Consider the following 19,689-nt stretch of genomic DNA (forward strand, 5'->3'; position numbering starts at 1 on the left):
GATAGAGAGGTTAATAAGCTGTCTGTGATGCAAAACTGGGGCTCCAGAGATGGGCTAGATATATAGATCTGCAGCACTAGAGAGGTGGTGATTGAATCCAGCAGAGCTGATGAGATGACTAAGAGATATTCTGCAGCAAGAGAAGGCAGCTGAAGACAGAACCCTGGGGCAGACCCACACATGGGTGTGGATGATGATCCAACAATGGAGACTAAGAACCAGGTGAAAGTAGTATCCTGAAAGCCTAGGGAAGAGAAGTATCCAGGAGGAAGGAGTAGTCAATCATGTCAAATGATGTTAAGAAATCAAGGATGAGTAAGAAGAAAAGGCCTTCATAGGGAGTATTTAAGAGTTTGTTGGCCACTTTGTAAAAAGTGGTTTTGGTTGGTTGGTAAAACAGAAAAACAGACTACGTAGGATTAAGAAATGGGTGGAGGGCAAGTATTGTTTGGCTCTGAAAGGGAGGAGAGATATAGGATGGTAGCTTGAGAATATGGAGAGTCAAATGATTTTTCAAATTATAGGGTATATTTAGACATGTATGTAGGCAGCAGGAAAGGAGAAATTAAAGCTCAGAGAAATGAACGAGGGAGAAGAAAGATTAAAAGGACAAGCTCTCAGAGGATTTACAAAGCTATGGGATCAAGGGTACAACTGTATTTCTTTTTTTATTTTTAGGGTTGGGCAATGGGGGTTAAGTGACTTGCCCAGGGTCACACAGCTAGTAAGTGTTGTGTCTGAGGCTGGATTTGAATCCAGGTCCTCCTGAATCCAAGGCTGGTGCTCTATCCACTGCGCCATCTAGCTGCCCCAAGGGCACAACTGTAAGATTAAAGCAAAGGAGGAGAGAACAGATGATGATGTTGAGGGGCTTTAATATGTAGACTAAGGGAGGCAAGAATTTGTGATTAACAGCATCTATATTCCCAGTAAAGTAAGAGGTGAGGTCCTGTGCTGGAAGAAGAGAGAGAAGAATTGAGGAAAGAAGAGATTTGGAACAGCCACGGTGGAAAGCATGAAAGTCAAGTAGGACTATAATAAAAGGATTGCTGTGTAGCTAGCAGTCAAGAGAGGGGCTGAAATTAGGTAACAAATTGGTTGTGACTCTCCACGCTATTCAGCAATACACTTTTGAGAGTTCAGATGGATGGTGGGGATAATGCAGAGATGGGTTTATGGCAAATGGGAAAGAGAATCATGAGCAAGGAGATACATAGCTGAAGTGGTAAAATATTGGGTTAAGACTATGAACAGGGCAAAATAAGGGCGGAGTCAGGGTAATATACTAAGGAGGGATGGGTGGAGTTACTAGAATTTAGGTGAAGATAAACAATAGGTGTAGAAAGATGGAAGGAGAGGGGGTTCTGGTCAGACAAGAATTTCAGAGTTCTGAATCACAGTAATAGCTCACATTTCCATAGCACTTTAAAGTTTGCAAAACACTTTATAGATATTATCTCATTTGATCATGAGGGTAGAACACTTAGAAGGAATGTTGAGATCAAGGGTGTGACCCTCCCCACATGTAGCTGAGGTCAAAGTGTAGGTCATAGGAACCTAGGTAACTGGAGATGGGAGGGCAGCAAGGAACATATTAACACATCTAATGAAATCTCCAAGCATAAATACAAGGGTTGGTGTGGAACATATGACTGTGCACCATGTAGATATCTACAACCTGGACTAGATAAGGTGATATATGTAGATTTCAAAGGGAGGAAGGATGCTAAAGGACGGAAATAGAAAGGAGGTCTGGAAATGGCAGTTATGTTTTGGGGGTTATGACAGAAAGTGCATACTGGGTCAATACTGGGGAGAGTGGTGAGGGACAGTCTTCTGGAGGACATCAGGTTACTGTGAGTAAAAAATAATGGAATGAGTATGAGAAGATGAGGTCTAAGATAAAGAGAAGTTTGTTAATTATAAATTTGGAGTTCTTCATAGGACAAAGTGGAAGAACAGGAGGGGACAGGTAAGCAGGGCTAACAACAGAGACTAGATATCATGTAGTGGTGGCAGGGAAGAAGCTTTTTGCCTCGGTAGTCAGTAACTCTGAATCACAGAGATTTATTTGATAAGGAAGGAGGAATTTGCTTGCCACAGGAAATGGATGTAATACTATTTGACAGGGATGCCTACCCTCAAGGTTCCTAAAATGGTATTAGGCAATGTCAGTTCTGTCTGAAGCATGAGTGCTGATTCTAGAGGTGAGAGACCTCATATTCGAAATTTTTCATGTATAAACTGATAGGACAATCTCCTATGAAGGGCCATGGGTCTCAACTGTGAAATTATGCAGTGTTTTCTATGATCCCAACCTACTCTTGGATACAGAAACCTATCTTTTTAACACTAGCACTCTCCTGTTTATGCTATAGTTACAAATTATGGAACATCATCATCTCTGAAAAATCAACATGGTAGCTAACCCAAAATAAAATGAAAAGGGGTGGGGAAAAGTGTGAAGCAACAAGCATTCATTAAGGGCCTGCTACATGTCAGGCATTGTGCCATGTGTGGGGGTTATAAATACAAGCAAAAAGACAATTCCTGTGCTCAAAGAGCTTACATTCTAGAGGGGAAGGTAATACATAAAAGAGAACTGAAAGAGAAGTGAAAAGAGTGAGTGAAGGTACCATCCAGGAGGGAATGAAGTATGGTCAGTCTGGGCTCATCCCAAAAAGGAACTCACCAGTGGGAGAAAAGGACCAGCATGGTGGAGTGTAAGCAGACTATAAGGTATTGCTAATGGTGAAATCCATGGAACAAATGAAATGAAGTGACAGCACTGAGCACACATGTCCTACAGACACAGAAAAAGGAGGTAGGCTGATCATGCAGCAAAAGTAAGGGAGAACTGATGGATAGCCTGACTGATGCAAGAGTATCTATGAAATATTATGAGAACTAGATCAAGTCTTCTAGCAATGGATGGATGCTTTATGAAAGATTTACGGAAAGTATGTGAACAATAATGAGGATGAGGTATGCTGGGACAGGATCTGCCTCAATGAAGGGAGCAGCCACACTGATACATTCACAACTCTCAACTTAAGTACTTACACTTCCTTCAAAAGGCCTTTCCTGTTCTCCTAGTATAGTCTTCCCCACCCACTAATCACTGGGTACTTATTTTGTATTCATCCGTATTTCCTGTGCTGTGAACATACTTTATTTACTAATAGAATGTAGGCTCCTTGAGGGCAAGGACTTTGGTACAGAGCTTGACACAAAATAGATATTTAATGCTTATACTTGAAGTATCAAGCCATAATTATTTGATAGCAAAGTGTGTAAACACAGGTATGAATTTCACAGAATCTCAGATTTGAAATAGACCTATCTACTTCATTAGACCAACCTATATCTCAAAAATATCACCTTTAAAAAGAAACCTGACACTGGGTCATCTACCCTTGATGTGAAGATTGCCAATGTGCAGGAATCTTACTACAGCCAAAGGCAGCCCATTTTACTTATGACTAGCGCTGTTAAGAATTTTTTCCTCCGAATAAAACTAGATTTGCCTCTTTGCAACAACCACCCTTTGCTTCCAGTTTTTTGTTTTGCAAGTCAAGTAGAATAAGTCTATTCCCTTTTTAATATAATAGCCCTTCAAATACTTGAAATATGCTAATTTGTCCTTCCTAAGCCTTCTCTTTTCCAGGCTAAATATCACTAGTTCAATCAACCAATCCTCAAATGGCATGATCCTGAAGCCCATCACCCTCCTCTGGAAGCTCTCCAGCATATCCTTCATAAAACGTAGGCCCAGAATTGAAAACAACACTCCAAATATGATCAAATCAGGACAGAGTACAGAAAGCCTGACATCTAAGTCTCAATACTATGCCTCTCTTAATGTGGCTTAAGATCACATTAGCTTTTCTGTCTTTAAGATTTTACCTTTATCCCTATTAATCAGTGTCACTTTATGATATTTGTCTCAAGATTCTAGCTTGAGATCTTTTAGGATACTGATTCTATCACCCAGTTAGCTCTCTCTTCCCATTTCTTGTCACTGGCAATCTTGGGAAGCATGCCAAATCTGCCCTTATTCAAGTCACTGATAAAAATGTTAAAGAATATTCCAATCTCCTGGGCATTCCACTGGAGACCTTTCAAGATGATATCAAACTATTAATAACTACTCATTGGATTACGGATTCAAAATTAGAATGCATTTTAGAAATCTTCAAACCCAAGATCGTCATTTTATAGATGAGGAAAATGGAGCTCAGAGGGTTTGAGTGACTTGCCCAAAGTCAAACTTTAGTATTCCTCTGACCTATCAGTCTAGTTACCCTGTAAAAAAGAAAATAAGGTTAGTCTGGCTGACTCATTTTTATTAACAACTATTTTTTCCCACATCATAGTCAACTTCTGATACGCACCAACCCAACCCACCCCCACCCCTACCCCCCGCCAGAGTCCATTATCCTCTCTCCTGCAACAAAGAAAAAGGAGCAAAAACCAATAAAAAAAAGCAACTGCATCTGACACCACAAACCAAAATTCTGCCTTAGTCTTCCACTCTGTTACAAGAAAGAAGAAATTTCCTTATCTACTCCCTGGGATCTGTATTGACCATTAGAATTAATCTGATTTCAGCCGTTTTTTCTTGTTTTCATTTACATTACTGCAGTCACTTTATATTGCTCCTGTTTCTGCTTTCTTTTGAGTTCAGCATCACTTCTTACAAGTCTTCCCATATTTCTATGAATTTCTCCTATTTGTCTGTTGTTTATGGTACAATCATATTCCATCATATTATTGTACCCATAATAACATTCAGCCATTTCCCAATCTATGATGACCCATTCCACTTGCTTTTTTTTTTTTGCTATGATATAAAGAGGTCCTATAAAAAGTTTACTCAATGTAGGCACTTCCTTTCTGTCTAACCTCCTTGGGGTCTATGCCCAGGAGTTAGATCACTGAGTCAGAGAGTATGAACAGGTAACTTTTCCACGGTAATTCCTAATTGTTTTTCAGAGCAGCTAAACTAATCCACAGCTCTACCAGCAGAGTATTAGTGTGTCTATATTCCCACAGTCTCTCCAATTAATCACTATTTATTAAGTGCTACTATGTGCTAGGTATTGGGGAGACAAGTACAAAGAATAAAACAATCCCTACCCACAAAGAGTCTATGCTATTTTTTTCTTTTAACACATACACCTTTATTAGAACTGGTCTTAAGTCTGTGTACAGGCAAAGTTCCTCCTCTCCCCCAAGTACTGGAATCAAACTCTTGAAGAGACTATAAAAAAGCTTTCATTCACATCTATGTTGGAGGGCAGAGAGGGAAAGGATCCTTGGAAGCCATTACAGCTCTGAAAAATTTTTTTTTTAAAAAGGACAAGTATTAAGGCAGAAGATAAAAAAAATTTTCGTAAAGAATTACATAATTTACATGTAAGTAATATTACTACCTCTTCCCCTGCCCCTCTCTTATCAGGATAGACGTAAATAGCAAGGAGCCAATGTTCTAACGGGAAAGACAAATACACATAAAAACATACATAGAGTAAATATAAAGTTAATAAATACAAATATGTTACCAAAAAGTCAAATATAAATACAAAATATACAAAAAAGTCAAATATAAAGTAGTTTGGAAGGGAGGGCACTAGTGGTTGGGAGAACCAGGAAAAACTAGGCAGAAATAGAAAAAAGTGTGTTAAGTGGGATGGCCTGTGTAAAGGAACAGAGACAAGAGTATTGTGTGTTCGAGGACCTAAAAAAAGGGCACTCAGGATGGAATGCAGAGTGGCTAGAAAGGGTAGTAATATCCAAAGAGGCTGGAATGATAACTTGGAGCCAGGCTGGGTGGGGCTTTAAAAGCTAAACAGTGGGGTTTTGTATTTTATCCTAGAGACAACAGGACTGGAGTTGACTTGGTAAAATGCATATGGTTAGATCTGGGTTTAACGGAAATTACTTCAGTAGCAGTACATAAGACGGACTAGAGTAGTGTAAGATTTTAAACAGGAAAGCCAATTAAGAGGCTATTATAATAATTTAGGCAAAAAGTGATGGCATCTTTAAGGTGGTAGCTGTGTGAGTGGAAAGCAGGAGTCAGTTGTAAGAGATGCTGTGATATCAACTATCTCCACCTTTTATCATCTCTGACAGCATTTCTTATTAATAGTGATTTAGAACATTTTTTACACATAGTTGAGAGTTCACCTTTCTTCTTCTGTTTTTTTTTGTTTTTTTGTTTTTTTTTTTTTGGTTAGGCAATGGGGTTAAGTGACTTGCCCAGGGTCACACAGCTAGTAAGTGTTATGTGTCTGAGGCCGGATTTGAACTCAGGTCCTCCTGACTCCAAGGTCGGAGCTCTGCCCACTGTGCCACCTAGCTGCCCCTACCTTTCTTCTTTTGAACACCCTTCATATTCTTTACCCATTTTGCCTAATGGGGAATGGTTCTTGGGGCATGACCTGCCCTTGATAAAACCAGACTGGCTCTTTGTGAACACTGCTTCCTTTTCTAGATGGTCACTATCTTTCTTACATTTTACAGATTTTATTCTCAGGAATCAAAGTTAAACTTTAAGTCTATAATTTGCAGACTCTATTTTTGTCTTCTAAAAAACTGGTCTACCATTTGCCTTTTTCCAGTCCTGTAGCACCTCTCCTGTTCTCCACAATCATTCACAGATCACTGGCAGTGACCCATCTATCACATCCACCAGTTTTTTCAGAACCTTAGATGCAATTCATCTTGGCCCAATACTCTCCTTATTGATCTTGGGTATTAGTCAATTTAATTCTGTCTATTCCACTACATATATCACTTTCCTTGGTAGAGAAAACTGAAGCAAAATAAGCTGAGGAACTTTTGCCTTTTCTATCACCAGTCATCATTATCCTATATATCCAATGCAGTGGTCCTATCCCTACTTCAATAAAAACAAAAAAAACACTCATTATTGCTATTACTTTTCCTCGTCAGTCTCAGATCACTCTGATCTTTAATTCCCTTGATTTCATCCTTTATGTATCTTTAAGAAAAATTTAAGCTGTTAATCTGTGCATCTACATAGGCTTCTTTTTGGGGGGGTGTGAGGGGTGTGTGTGAGGTAATTGGGTTTAAGTGACTTGCCCAGGGTCACACAGCTAGTGAGTGTTATGTGTCTGAGGCCAGATCTTAGGTCCTCCTGAATCCAGGGCTGATGCTCTATCTACTGTGCCACCCTAGATGCCCCTAGGCTTCTTTTGACAGCTCCTTTTTTTCATTCTCATTTTCTTTCCCCATACTCTGTCAGAAATTCAAAGGACGAGGGGTCATTTCCACCAAAGCTGTCTCATTTTCACCCAAATTCTCTTTATTGGTAAGGGTCAGACCCAGTTCTCATTGATTCCTGTACCTCTTGAAGTTGTACTTACCATTAAGACAAGAAAAAAGTACAAGTTGCTCTATCTTTGGCTGACAAAAGTTCCAAGAGATGGAGGTACTATGGTATAGTGTAAGAGCACTGGATCTGGAGTCAGAGGACTTGGGTTCAAATTCTGCTTTGGATATTTATTGAGTAAACTTTAATAAGTCATAAACTCCATAGGTCTTAGTTCTCTCACTTGTAAAACGAGGCAGTTGAACAAGATAGCTTCTGTATTCTCTCTGTTCTAGCTCTAATGTAATACCTTATGTCCAAATAATTAAGTCCCCCATCACTATCATAAATAACCATACCAGGTTTGTGGTTTATTAAACTCTACTATCCACTTGTTCCTGTCCAGGTGATCTTTAGTGTACATTAATGACAATGTCATGTTTGGTTTTACCACCATTAATCTTTACCTATACTATACATTTCCTCTCTATTTCCTAGATTTCTTCACATGAGCTTAGCTTAACATACAAGGCTATATCTCCTCCCTCTGCTTCTACCTATTTTTTTTTCTTTATAAGAAAACACTTTCCAGAAGTATATTCCAGTCACGGAATTCTCATCACACCCAGTGTCAGTGATAGCTATGAAGTAAATTTTACCTCCCTACATTAGGATCTCTTTACTGCGTGCATTTGTATATAAACATCTGAAGCAATGAGTTTTACTGCTTGCTCAGGAGATTTTGTCTCCTGTGAATTTCTCAGCCTCATTAGATACAGCATCCTTTTTATATGGAAGATGCTTATCTCTCTGATCTCTAGTGAGTAGCTATACTGAGGTAGTTTTTTCACTCCTTTACTTTTTAGTTTTGAAAGACTAAGCCAAAAAATTTATGCCAGTCTTTCTTAGGTATACCTGTAATCTCCATATTTGAAGCCATTACTCAAATTTCTTTTAATGGTCCAAAATCCAAACTCCATTCTCAGAAATTGCAGACTTATCCAACTGTTCATCTCTCAAATTTGCCTTTTTCTTCAAAAGATCTCACCTTTGACCAGCAGAGTGATAAAAAGCAATACCCGTGCTCCTATGACATTTGCTTTCCTGGTCAACACTTAATAACAATGCTTTACAGCGTCCTTAGGGCAATATCATCTGTGTAGACACAAATCATCCGAGGTGGCTGGCGGTCATCAGGTTTCTACAAGGTTCGCGAGGTTCTCCACCATGTCCATGATAGATCTCTATTTCTATCTATAGCTGCCTCTAGGTTCATCTCTTCTTTCTCTTATCTTCAGAGGATCTCACCGGATGGTAACTTTGAATCTACTTCACTCTTCTTTGTAAAAGGGGCAGGTGCTCTCTCTTTGGGAAGAATCTCATATATATGGATCTTTCTATTTTCCTGTCACTGTTTTCATTCTCTAACCTACTGAGGTATAGGTCAGAATTTCCCCTTGCTCCCTCCAGATCTTTTTGTTTTTACAATGAAGTCATTTTTCCAGTTTTGGAAAGAATAATCTCCTCATTTCCAGGAAGGCAGAGGTGTTATGTGAACCCTGCACCATCTCTTCTAGAAAGTAAACAAACCTGACCCTTAAGCATAGATAACAGTTACTTGAATATGGTAAAAAAAAAAACAACTGTGCATTCTATGCAGGTTACTGGAAGCCTTCATGCTCTCCAGATTTCCTAAAAGCATGATCCTGAATCCTTTGTTTTTCTATTTGTTGTTATCAAAAAACGTGTTTTAGGATTTGTACTAGGAATCTAAGGTGTCGTAATGGTTCTAGCGGGTAGAAGCGTCTATTAGTTGATGGCAGTGGACGGGGTTACTTGCCAGATCGTTTGGGGCCACTATCACCAAGCCTTGTCTCCAATGCTAGGGTCTCTTAGCTCATTCCCTTCTAGAGACTACGGGGATTTAGTCAAGATTTGAGGGAAAGCATACTTCTTTTAATCATGATTCACAGAGGTCCACCTTTCTTCAGCTCTCCTTGCTCTCCTACCCCGACAAAGCATGCACACCAGAAATTTCTGCCTTCCTCTTCCCACTAGGACCAGCCTCATCTTCCACTTATAGCGTGTGCATGGACCAGAATTCTACCACTGCTTTTGTTTTAATCCCTCCACCACCACCCCAAGAGGAAAGTGTAGTCATTCTCACAGAGTATTTTCATAAGAATTCAATAAAGAGAACTGCATTAATTTTATTCCTCAAGCCACTGAAACTATTCATTTAGAATAAACAAATGAAAAGTAGCATTTTGGAGCTGAAAGGGACCATATAGCCTAATTCCCTCATTTTACAGATGAGGAAACTGAGGCCCAGGGAGGTAAAAGATCTTGCCCAAAGTTAGAGTGAGATGATGACACTCTTGGACTAATTCTAAGGTCTCTGGACTCATAGTCCAGGGCTCTCCACTAACCTATGTCTCCACCCCCAACCCCATCCCAGGTCCAAATGTGTTCAGGAAAGGAGATAATCAAATCTCTCCATGACTGCCCTATCTTATGCAAGGGTCTACTCAAGGACAGAGCAGATGACTAATGAATGTGTGTGGAATAGACAGACTCCAATTAAAGGGAGAAGCCCAGTCTTTTATGAAATTACTTTTGGGATTCTGAAGGCTCCTGTTCTTCCTCCCATTCTCTTGGTCACATGCATGCTTTTTTTTGCTCCTCTGATTCCTCTATAGTCTGCACATTAGCAAGAGAATACTGAGTCAATTCCATGTTTGTGGCAGGTAGGTAAAATGCCCCCTCCACTGGGTCACTGCATCATTCTCAGCTTTGTCCCTAGCTGCATAGGGTATCTCAGTATAGTGGAAAGAGCACATGTGGTCTGTTGACTAGTTGTTTCAACTTAGGTTAAGAGGACTCAGTTTCCCTTTCTGTAAAATGAGGTAAATGGACCATATCAGAGGTATCCAACCTATTAGCTAAGAAAACTTGGAAGTGCCAGGGAGCTACTGCAAAGGGTCTATAAATCTGTCAGTGCACCAAGTGTTATTTTTATTTTTATTGATCTCCAACAAAATATACACGACAGTATAAGTCAATACACCTTCCATAGACCGAATACTATAATGTCTCACTTGTATGAAGTGATGCAAAATGAAGGCCAAGAGAATACAAAAGACATGATTACAACAATCTAAATGAAAATGACCCAAAAAGACATCAGAATCAGCTTGCATACAACAGCCAGTCTTAGTTGCAGACGACTGGTGAGAATACTTACCTCTTTTCTCAATAGAAAGACAATGGACTACAGATGTAGAATGCTGAAAATGCTGTCAAACATAATCACCAGATAGGTTGGTTTTACCTGTTTCTCTTTGTTATAAGGGAGAGTTCCGTGGCAAGGAGGGATTTTATTGGGAAAGCGACTATGTTTTAAATAACAAAAAGCATCAACAAAACATTATCATAATGTTTTGTACATATATTACTAATTTTCAAACTTAAATAGATAATACAGAGATGAATAAAATAAAAATTCACAATATAGTTCACATATCCACAAATCTCAATCCTCTTTGCTGAGTGGGAACACGTATTTAAAGCAGTGGCCAGTATACTCACATTCGGCTCACTCCGCGCTTCAAGAGTTTCCTCCTCCTCTTCTTCTTCTATCTGCAGCCTCAACACATTCAACTCTTTCCCTGTGGATTCTTCTCTTTTGGCTTTTTTACACCTGCAAGCTTCCATGTCACTCTGCAACTGGTGCAGCTGAAGCAGGACAATGTCATGCCCTGGGCCAGAACACATGGAGGCACCACATGATTCCTTTTATTTCTCTTTAAAATGCTGAAAACAGACCCAGTAGTAATTTTCTGGCACTGTACTTCCCAGACTCATTTGTCCACAGAATGTTTTTAGGTTTGCTATATAAGGAAAAAACCACCTATTCTAGGCAACATGGGTCTGAATTATAGAATATCCTGTGGATAAAAGAGTGGGGGCAATCCTGAAGCAAAATGCGCGAAACCTGTATCTATTTTTATATGGAAAAATTTGCTGCATGAAGCAAGTATTTTTGATAAACAACTTCGTACCTAGTATTTCTGTTGATGGCATTGCTTTCCTCCCTAGCACCCAAGCTCAAAACCTAGGAGGCAGTTCTAGACCCTTCTACCTCACCAATGTCTTTTGTATCTGTTCCCTTTTTCGCCATTCCCAGAGCTACCACCTTAGTCCAGGCCCTCATTACCATCCATCTATACTTTCATAATAACCTCCCGAAGTGGTTCCCCTACACTGTACTACTAGCCCCATCATCTCTGTGTATTTGTTTGGCCAGTTCCCCATGACTGGTTGTCCATTCAGAATTTTCCTTTTCCTCTTAGGCTCAGTTCATTTTCTAAAGCTTTACTTGATACCCTTCACTAAAATTATTTTCTTTCTCTACAAAGAACTTTGGATCCCTCCTGTCTCTAATGTCATTCTATCTTATATTACACATACACATTATTTCCTCACTGCAGAATATAAACCTCTTTAAGCCAGAATCTGTGAACTGTTAAAATTCTTTCTATCCCTAGTATCTTGCATATGAGGTAGCATTTAAGAAATGCTTTTTAATTTAACTAAGAAAGAAATATTGCTGTTACTGAAGTTCCAAACTCTTCTGCCCAGCACCCAAGGTCGCTTGGTCAATGTCTGGTGCCTCTCCACCTGTCTAGCATTATTTCATGTGACCCACACTCAATACTCTAGCCATAGCAGAAGACTCACTGATGCCTGCATTCTTCTGACTCTACTTCTGTTCATACTGCTCCTTATGCTAAGACTGCCTTTCTTCCCCTTCCCTTTTTTGCTACTGAGTTCATACACCTTTAAAAGTTCAAATCAGATACCAATGCCTCGGGAAGGCATTGCCTGATTTTTCTGTCAATAACAACATATTTCTTCAGAATTCACACTATATTTAGTTTTGCAACCACTAAAGCATTTATCATGTATAACTGTTTATTATAGATTCTGCGCTGGTGACTTAAAACTCCTACTGGGCTAGCAGCTCCAGGAGGACAGGAATCATATCATAGATAAACTTCAGCTCTGCCTAAAAGCCAGTGCATAGCACAATACTCTATATGGTCTTTCTAGATGCTCTGTTAAATGTCTATTGTATTCTATTTTACCACAAAATCTCTATTCACATCTCATGGAATGCCAGAGGCTCCAATATAATTTGAGAAATGCAGGTTTTGGTCCCTTCCTACTTTCAGGACACAGACTGAGATATTAACTATAGTATTTATCCAGAGCAATTTTAGGAATTATTTCCTAATTGAATTTAGGCCTCCAGAAGGAAGGAACCTGGGCCTAAGCACTTTGTACAGATCTGTATTTCAATGTTGTCCTAACAAAAGAACAATCGCTTAGAAGAGCACTGATCAGGCATAAAGGATAGAGCTGGTTGGTCCAACCTTTCTTCAGCTGGTCAATTTCTTCTTCTTTTTGGAGAAGAGCTTCGGTTTTCTCATTGAGAAACTGTTCCTTCTCCTTTATTAATGTTGTTAGGTCAGCAACCTTGGTGAAGAAAAAACCAACATGTGTCAACAGTAGTTACTCCTACACTGAACCACCACTCTACAATTTACCACTGTTACTATCCCAAAATATCCTCAGAAACTTCAGTGATAAGTTCGTTCCTGAAAACCCGATGAACCATTCCTCTTTCAACCATGGTTCTGTGGAAATTATTTTTCACTGTCACTCTGGCCAACAGAGAAAATCTGGCCAAATCTCTCAGCAGGGCCCTGTCTAAAAAGTGGCTATAAACAGGTACTCAAACTAAGACACTAATAATCCTAGCTTGAATTTCAGGGCATTAGTCTGCAGGAATCCATTTCTCAAAGGCTCAATAATTCAGAAATCAACAGGCAACTGGGTGTGGTAATATTTATAAGACAATCAACCCTCTGATAAGGAACCCTCCAATAAGAGCACAGGCCATATGTGGAAATGACATGGTGATCGTTGGGCAGTAATATGAGTATTGACCCCAAATGAAGCATTCCCTTCAATGCCTCATCAAGGCATGGTGGTGATTCTATGTTCTTGAAAGCGATGCAAGTACAGAATAACTTAGGGTAACTCCTAATATACTGGAAAGGCTTCAATCAAGAACAGGCCTTGGCTATTAGATGGTAATGAATTTTTTGGGCAACAGCATTCCATGAAACCATCTACTAGGAGGGGCTGAACTGCATCAATGAATGGAAGTAGTGGAACCTACAAAGTCTTAGTTCTTGTAGGATACTGCAATAATGTTCACTGAAGTATAATCTCCTTTGGTGAATAAATTAGATAAGTAGGTTATAGCATTTTTGTGACCTTCTTCCATATCCCTCTAACTCTGAGATAAGTAGCAAATAAATAATGAAGCATAAATATTCAGTGGAGTCAATTCCTATAAGCTAAAAATTTCTTTATTAGTCATCTAAATTTCTGACAAAATGCTGCCAGGCTCTTTATCATACGAATGCTAAGGTAAAAGCAGTGACCTTAATAAGTAGTCACAACTGGACAAACCTGCTGTTGAAAATCTTCCCTTTGTTTCCGGGTTTCTTCCAGTGCCTTGGCAATTTCCACATTAACAGTTTCTCTCTGGCTCCATTCTTCCTACAAACCAAGATACACTCATGAGATTTTAATGATAAAATTCTAGTTCATATCCTTTTGATCATAACATATCAAATTACTATTAAACATAGCAACATAAGAAATGCTGGGGCAGCTAGGTGGCACAGTGGATAGAGCACTGGCCCTGAAATCAGGAGGACCTGAGTTCAAATCCGGACTCAGACCAAGCACTTGACACGTACTAGCTGTGTGACCTTGGGCAAGTCACTTAATCCCGACTGCCTCACTTAAAAAAAAAAAAAAAGGAAATGCTGCACTGAGTGAGACCAATAGATCATATTGGTGTAGTAGAAAAAAAAACCCAACGGATTTTGAGTCAGAGAAGCAGAGTTGGATACTAATATGACCTTCAGCAAAACATTTCCTTTTGTAGACCTCAGTTTTCTGTCTGTAAAATGAAGGGATTGGACTAAATAATCTCTAGGGTCCCTATCTCTAAATCCTATAATCCCGTGACCTATCACTAAGAGAGGTACTAAGGAACCTTCTACAATGAAAGTAATTTTCCTTAAACACAGATCTAACCATGTGACTCTCCTACTGAATCAATTCCAGTGGCTCCTTATTACAGCTAGGATAAAATATAAACTTTCCTATTTAGCTTTTAAAGCCTACCCAACCTGGCCCTAAGCTATCCTTTCAGCCTCATTGGGCATCACTTCCTCTAGCACTTTGCAATCCCAACAAGCTGGCTTCCTCTCAGTTCCCTGCACATGACACTCCATCTCCCATTTCTGTGCCTTTGCATAGGCCATCCCACCTACCAAGAATACCTTCCCTCTTTACCCTGGTACCAGAGTCCCTTTCTTCCTTTATGCTGCAGCTCAAGCACCATCTCTTGCAGAATGCTTAACAAACACCAAATTTCCCTACTATAGTACACTGTGGAACAGGAGGGAATTGGACATGAAACTGCAAATCTCTTATATAAACTCAATAAATACAAATTATACAAAGTACAGGAGGGAAGGCAGTAATAGTTGAGACAGAGGCAGTCACGTTCAAGGCATGTGGTACAGCCAGTACAAAGGCACTAAGATGGACAAGAGTGTTGCGTATGTGGAACGATCAAGAGGTTAGTTTGGTCCTTGCTTGTCCTTTTAAATATATGATAAATTTAACATGTAAAATTTCCAAAACTGATTCCTTCTGGCCTTTTATGTTTGTTTGGGAAAACTATCTCCACCCCTTCTCTTCCTCTTTTGCCTCCTCCTCCCTCAATTAATAAATAAAAATTAAACCTTTTTGACAAATCTGAATTGTCAAAAATACCACATTCCCACATTGGTCATGTCCAAAAATGCATGTCTCATTCTGCACCTTGAATTCATTATCTCTAGTCAGTAGATGGGTAGCATTCATCATTGGTACTGTGATATTGTTGGTCCAAATGCCTACAATGCACTTTTTCTTTTTACCTCTCACCTCACAGAGTCCTTCTCTTCCTTTAAGATAAGATCATTAAACTGATGAGAGTTAAGTCTTTCAAAATTAGTTTTCATTACATTGTTGCCACTGTTCAAACTATTCTATCGGTTCTGCTCACTTCAATCTGTATCAGTTAATATAAGACTTCTCAGGCATCTCTGAAATCAACCCTTTCCTGATTTTTTTTTTTGCTTTTTGGTGAGGCAATCAGGGTTAAGTGACTTGCCTAGGGTCACACTGTTAGTAAGTGTCAAGTGTCTGAGGTGGGATTTGAACTCAGGTCCTCCTGACTCCAAGGCCAGAGCTCTATTCACTGTGCCACCTAGCTACCCTCCCTTTCCTGATTTCTTATGAAGCAATACTATTCAATTATATCCATATACCATAATTTATTCAGTCATTTTTCAAAAGATGGGTTCCCCATTACTCAAACAGTTCCTTGCCAGTACTCAAAGAGCTTCCAGAAATAGTCTCGTGCATATGGTTTTCCTCCCTTTGCTCTCTCTGAAATATAGGCCTAGTAGTGATATCACTGGGTCAAAGTATGCAAGTTGAGTCAATAAGCATTTATCAAGTGCTTACTCTGTACCTGGAATTGTGCTATGTACAGTTTAGTAACTTTTGGAGCATAGTTCTGAATTGATTTCCAGAATGGTTAGACCAATTCACAGTTTCACCAACAATGAATTAATGTGTCTGTTTTCCCATGCATGACCCAAATATTGTCATATTTGCCAATCTGATAGGATTTAAGGTAGAAGTTTCAACTTGTTTCAATTTACTTTTCTGTAACTATTAATGATTTGGAACACTTTTCTTTTAATAAAACTGTTAATAACTTGGATTTCTTCCTTTGAAAACTGTCTGACCATTTACCTATGGTCAAAGAGAAAGAGAGAATGGGTCTTCTTAAAAATTTGAATGAGTTCCTAATACATCTTGGAGAACTTGCTGCAGAGGATTTTTCTTGGTTGCCAATTTCCCTTCTAATTTTAATTACACTGGTTTTGTTTGTGTAAAACATTTATCTGTGATCCTCTCTATCCCTTGTTTGGTCATGAACTCTGCCCTATCCACTGATCCAAAAGTAATTTCTTCCTTCTTTCTTTAATTTGTTTAAGATGTCACCTTTCGTGTCTAAGTCATGTATCCATCTAGAGTTTCTCTTGTTAAATGGTGTGAGTTAGTGGTTTACACCTAATTTCTGCCAGACTGTTTTCTAGTTTTTTCAGCCGTTTTTGTCCAATAGCAAGTCCTCTCCTCAAGAGTTGGGGTCGTTTTTGCCAAATCCCTCATGATGAGGAAAATCAAGTGCAGAGAAGTTAAATGATTTGCCCAGTGTCACACAAGTGTCACACAGAGCTGAGATTCAAGCCTAGGACCTGACTACAAATCTAGTGTTCTTTTCCACTGTACCTTCCACCCAGGACATTGTAGGATAAACGTTTTCCTCATAAGCAAGACAGCAGCACCAACTCATTTGATCAAATAAGAAGGAATAAAAAATTTACCAGTCCCATTAAGTTTAGCTTTGTGATTCAAGTTAACTTGCAGCTCAATGACTCCAAAGCCCAGGAATGATCAATGACTACAAATCCATGTAAAATTTGGATTCAGTCAAAAGGCTGCACTTAAGGATCTACAAGGACACATGTGACCTCAAGGTTGCAGGTCCCTCACCCCTGCTCTAGAGCCTACACTACTTGCTTTTTTGTAGAATCACAAATCAGAACTGGAAGGGGCCTTAGACCAAAGGATGTTAGATAGACAGGACTTTAAAACACAACACGTTAGAACATAAAACAAACTGTTAGAAACATAGAGACAACCCAATTTAACTTCTTCATTTTATCAATGAAGAGATTGAGGCTGAAATGATTTGCTCGGGGTCACAGAAGTAATTGTAAGTACTTGAACCACTGTCCTGTGATTCCAAGCCCAGGGCTCTTTCTGCCACACCATGCTGATAACCTTTCAAAAGGATTCACATTGCCAGAAGCACACTCCTTTAACTTTGTAAATACCTTCAATTTCTTCAACTCAAGCTTATGGGCTTCTAAAGAACTTTCATATTCATTTCTATTTTCTTTAAGGTTTGCATTTTCTTCTTCGAGCAGTTGCTGAAAATTAGAAAGAACAGGTATTAAAAGAAAAAACTTTTAAATGGCTACATTGTTCATCTGCACAATACTGAAGTTACTAGTTTTTTAAATAGGGGGACCTTCAAACCAGTACTTTGCAAAAGAAGTCACTATAGGATTACCTCTAAGATACAGTGGATTGAGGAAGGTAAAGAGCAAAGAAAAGGAACACTCCTAATTATGAAAAGTAAACAGTTGGGAGATGAGTTCAAGAAAAGAAGGGAATAAGGAGCAAAACCAAGGTGGAGAGGGGAAAAAGAGTAAAGAACCAATACATTTCGGCCATGAAGAGAAAGGAAATTTATGTATTACAATATGAAACCTTTTAAAACTCTCTCTCCAAAAAATTTACAAACTGCTACTTAAAACGTTGCAACTCAGAGAATGACTTTCCTCACCTCCATGGAAACAATGACAAAAGCTACATTTTGTTTGTCCTTGGTATATTCAGCTTCTTGGACTTAAAGGCAGGACCTCTGTGACCATAACATCCTTGTGTCAAACACTTTACTTACTATCTGGTGGCTTGCTGCTGCTTTGTCAGACTCTCGAGCTTTCTCAAGGGCAGCTATTTCAGCCTCCAGTCGGTTCCCCTGCTCTGCATACTGCTGCTCCAGGACCAAGACGTGCTGTTGCAATTTGCTGCTTTCTTCCGCCAAAGTGGACTGCTCAAAACCCCCAAAAACAATTTTTTATCATCTAGTTAATAAGCTGTTAGTAGCTGTGCAGCAATTTAAAGATTTGCAAAGTAATTTTACCTATGAAGCAGGTACTACAGCTATTATTTCCATTTTACAGATCAGGAAACTGAGGCTCAGAGAGACTGACTTTCCCATGGCCACAGAGATAGCCAATGTCAAAGGCAGGATTCAAACCCATGTCTCCTTGGACAGTAAACCTGTAGCTGTTTCTTTTAGATTATGCCACTTCTCTTCAAATCAAGTTCAGGGAAGCCCTCCTCACGGCATGCAGGGGACTCTGGGTACTTTAAGGCTAGAGTGTCCAGAATATGTCTGGTAACAGGTTGGTATTGCTGCCATCTTCAGATCAGTTTTGCTGATTGGCAGAGAAGCTCATCATCCTGAGATGAATTTTTTTGGTCACAGAAACTTACATGGGGATTGCCTATTAATGTGTAGAGAGGTTCTGATCTTTGTCAGTAGAAGGAACCCCCACTCTAATGAAATGACAGGTCTTTTGAAGCTTGAATAAATATTTAACAAAAAGAATTTTTAAAGGGATCCTTCCACAAGCCTTGAGTTACTGAAGATCTAGTCTCTCTATAGAGATAAGTTGTCATCACACTCACCCAGTCAAACCTAATACTTCTTGCCACCTCTCAAAAAAAACAAAACAAAACCAAACCCATAAAGACAAATCTATGAATTACGGAAAATCTGAGTGTGTGTCAAATGACAGGCACAGCTACAGAATAAGGTTAGGGCATGATGCTTCCTAACTGATTCAAACCAGAAAGTCCACCCCCTGAGACACATCAAATCCCCTTCCTACCAGCAAATGAAATCAACAAAGAACACTTACAAGCCTCTGAATCTGTGCTTCTTTTTCAATCATTATTTCACTGCTCTTCTTGAGCTTCTCATCTGAAATCTGCAGCATTTCCTCAAGTTCTTTTACCTAAATGGGGAAAGAAAAGAAATACTCTTCCCTATTCAACAAATGCAGACACCATTAAGAGAAGAATGCCAGTTCACAGGCTTTACTTTCACCTGACTAAGGCTGCTTTCTCTTAATCCTTTTATAAAATCTTCTTTCTCACGAAGTAATGCATGGCTGCCAGTTACTTGACTATTCAGTTTTGTGATCTAGAAATAAAACAAGAAGAAATATTTTCTGTTCAGAGAAGTAGAGGATGGAGAACTTCAAGCATGGCAGCTATTCCCACTAAAAGGAGGATCCCTCCAAGTGACTGGCATGTACACAGCTGATACAGTAAGACTCTTTCTCAGAGGTGAAGCCAGTAATGCTGAATCTGCTACCTACTAACTGTGTTATAATGGGCACACTACTTCCCCTCTTTGGGCCTCAGTTTCTTGATCTGTTAAATGTGGCTGTTTTACTAGACTGATCACTAAGGTCCCTTTAAGCCTGAAGGGACCAGATGGT

The 19,689-nt window shown here is 39.3% G+C and overlaps 1 protein-coding gene across 1 annotated transcript in view; it reads right to left on the reverse strand.

Moving 5' to 3' along the window:
• Positions 1 to 19,689, reverse strand: part of LOC114047266 (golgin subfamily A member 1-like) — a 56,243-nt gene that overhangs the window by 8,600 nt on the left and 27,954 nt on the right. Inside the window, exons 11-17 of the mRNA XM_027868047.1 lie at positions 19,293 to 19,388; positions 19,105 to 19,200; positions 18,078 to 18,227; positions 17,446 to 17,541; positions 13,883 to 13,972; positions 12,775 to 12,877; positions 10,928 to 11,097 (exon numbers count right to left, since the gene is read on the reverse strand). Coding sequence (XP_027723848.1) covers positions 10,928 to 11,097; positions 12,775 to 12,877; positions 13,883 to 13,972; positions 17,446 to 17,541; positions 18,078 to 18,227; positions 19,105 to 19,200; positions 19,293 to 19,388 — 801 coding nt within the window. The remainder of the gene's footprint in view (positions 1 to 10,927; positions 11,098 to 12,774; positions 12,878 to 13,882; positions 13,973 to 17,445; positions 17,542 to 18,077; positions 18,228 to 19,104; positions 19,201 to 19,292; positions 19,389 to 19,689) is intronic.

Source organism: Vombatus ursinus, unplaced genomic scaffold (genome assembly GCF_900497805.2).
Source record: "Vombatus ursinus unplaced genomic scaffold, bare-nosed wombat genome assembly UNPS02014786.1, whole genome shotgun sequence".
In the NCBI taxonomy this organism is placed as follows: domain Eukaryota; kingdom Metazoa; phylum Chordata; class Mammalia; order Diprotodontia; family Vombatidae; genus Vombatus; species Vombatus ursinus.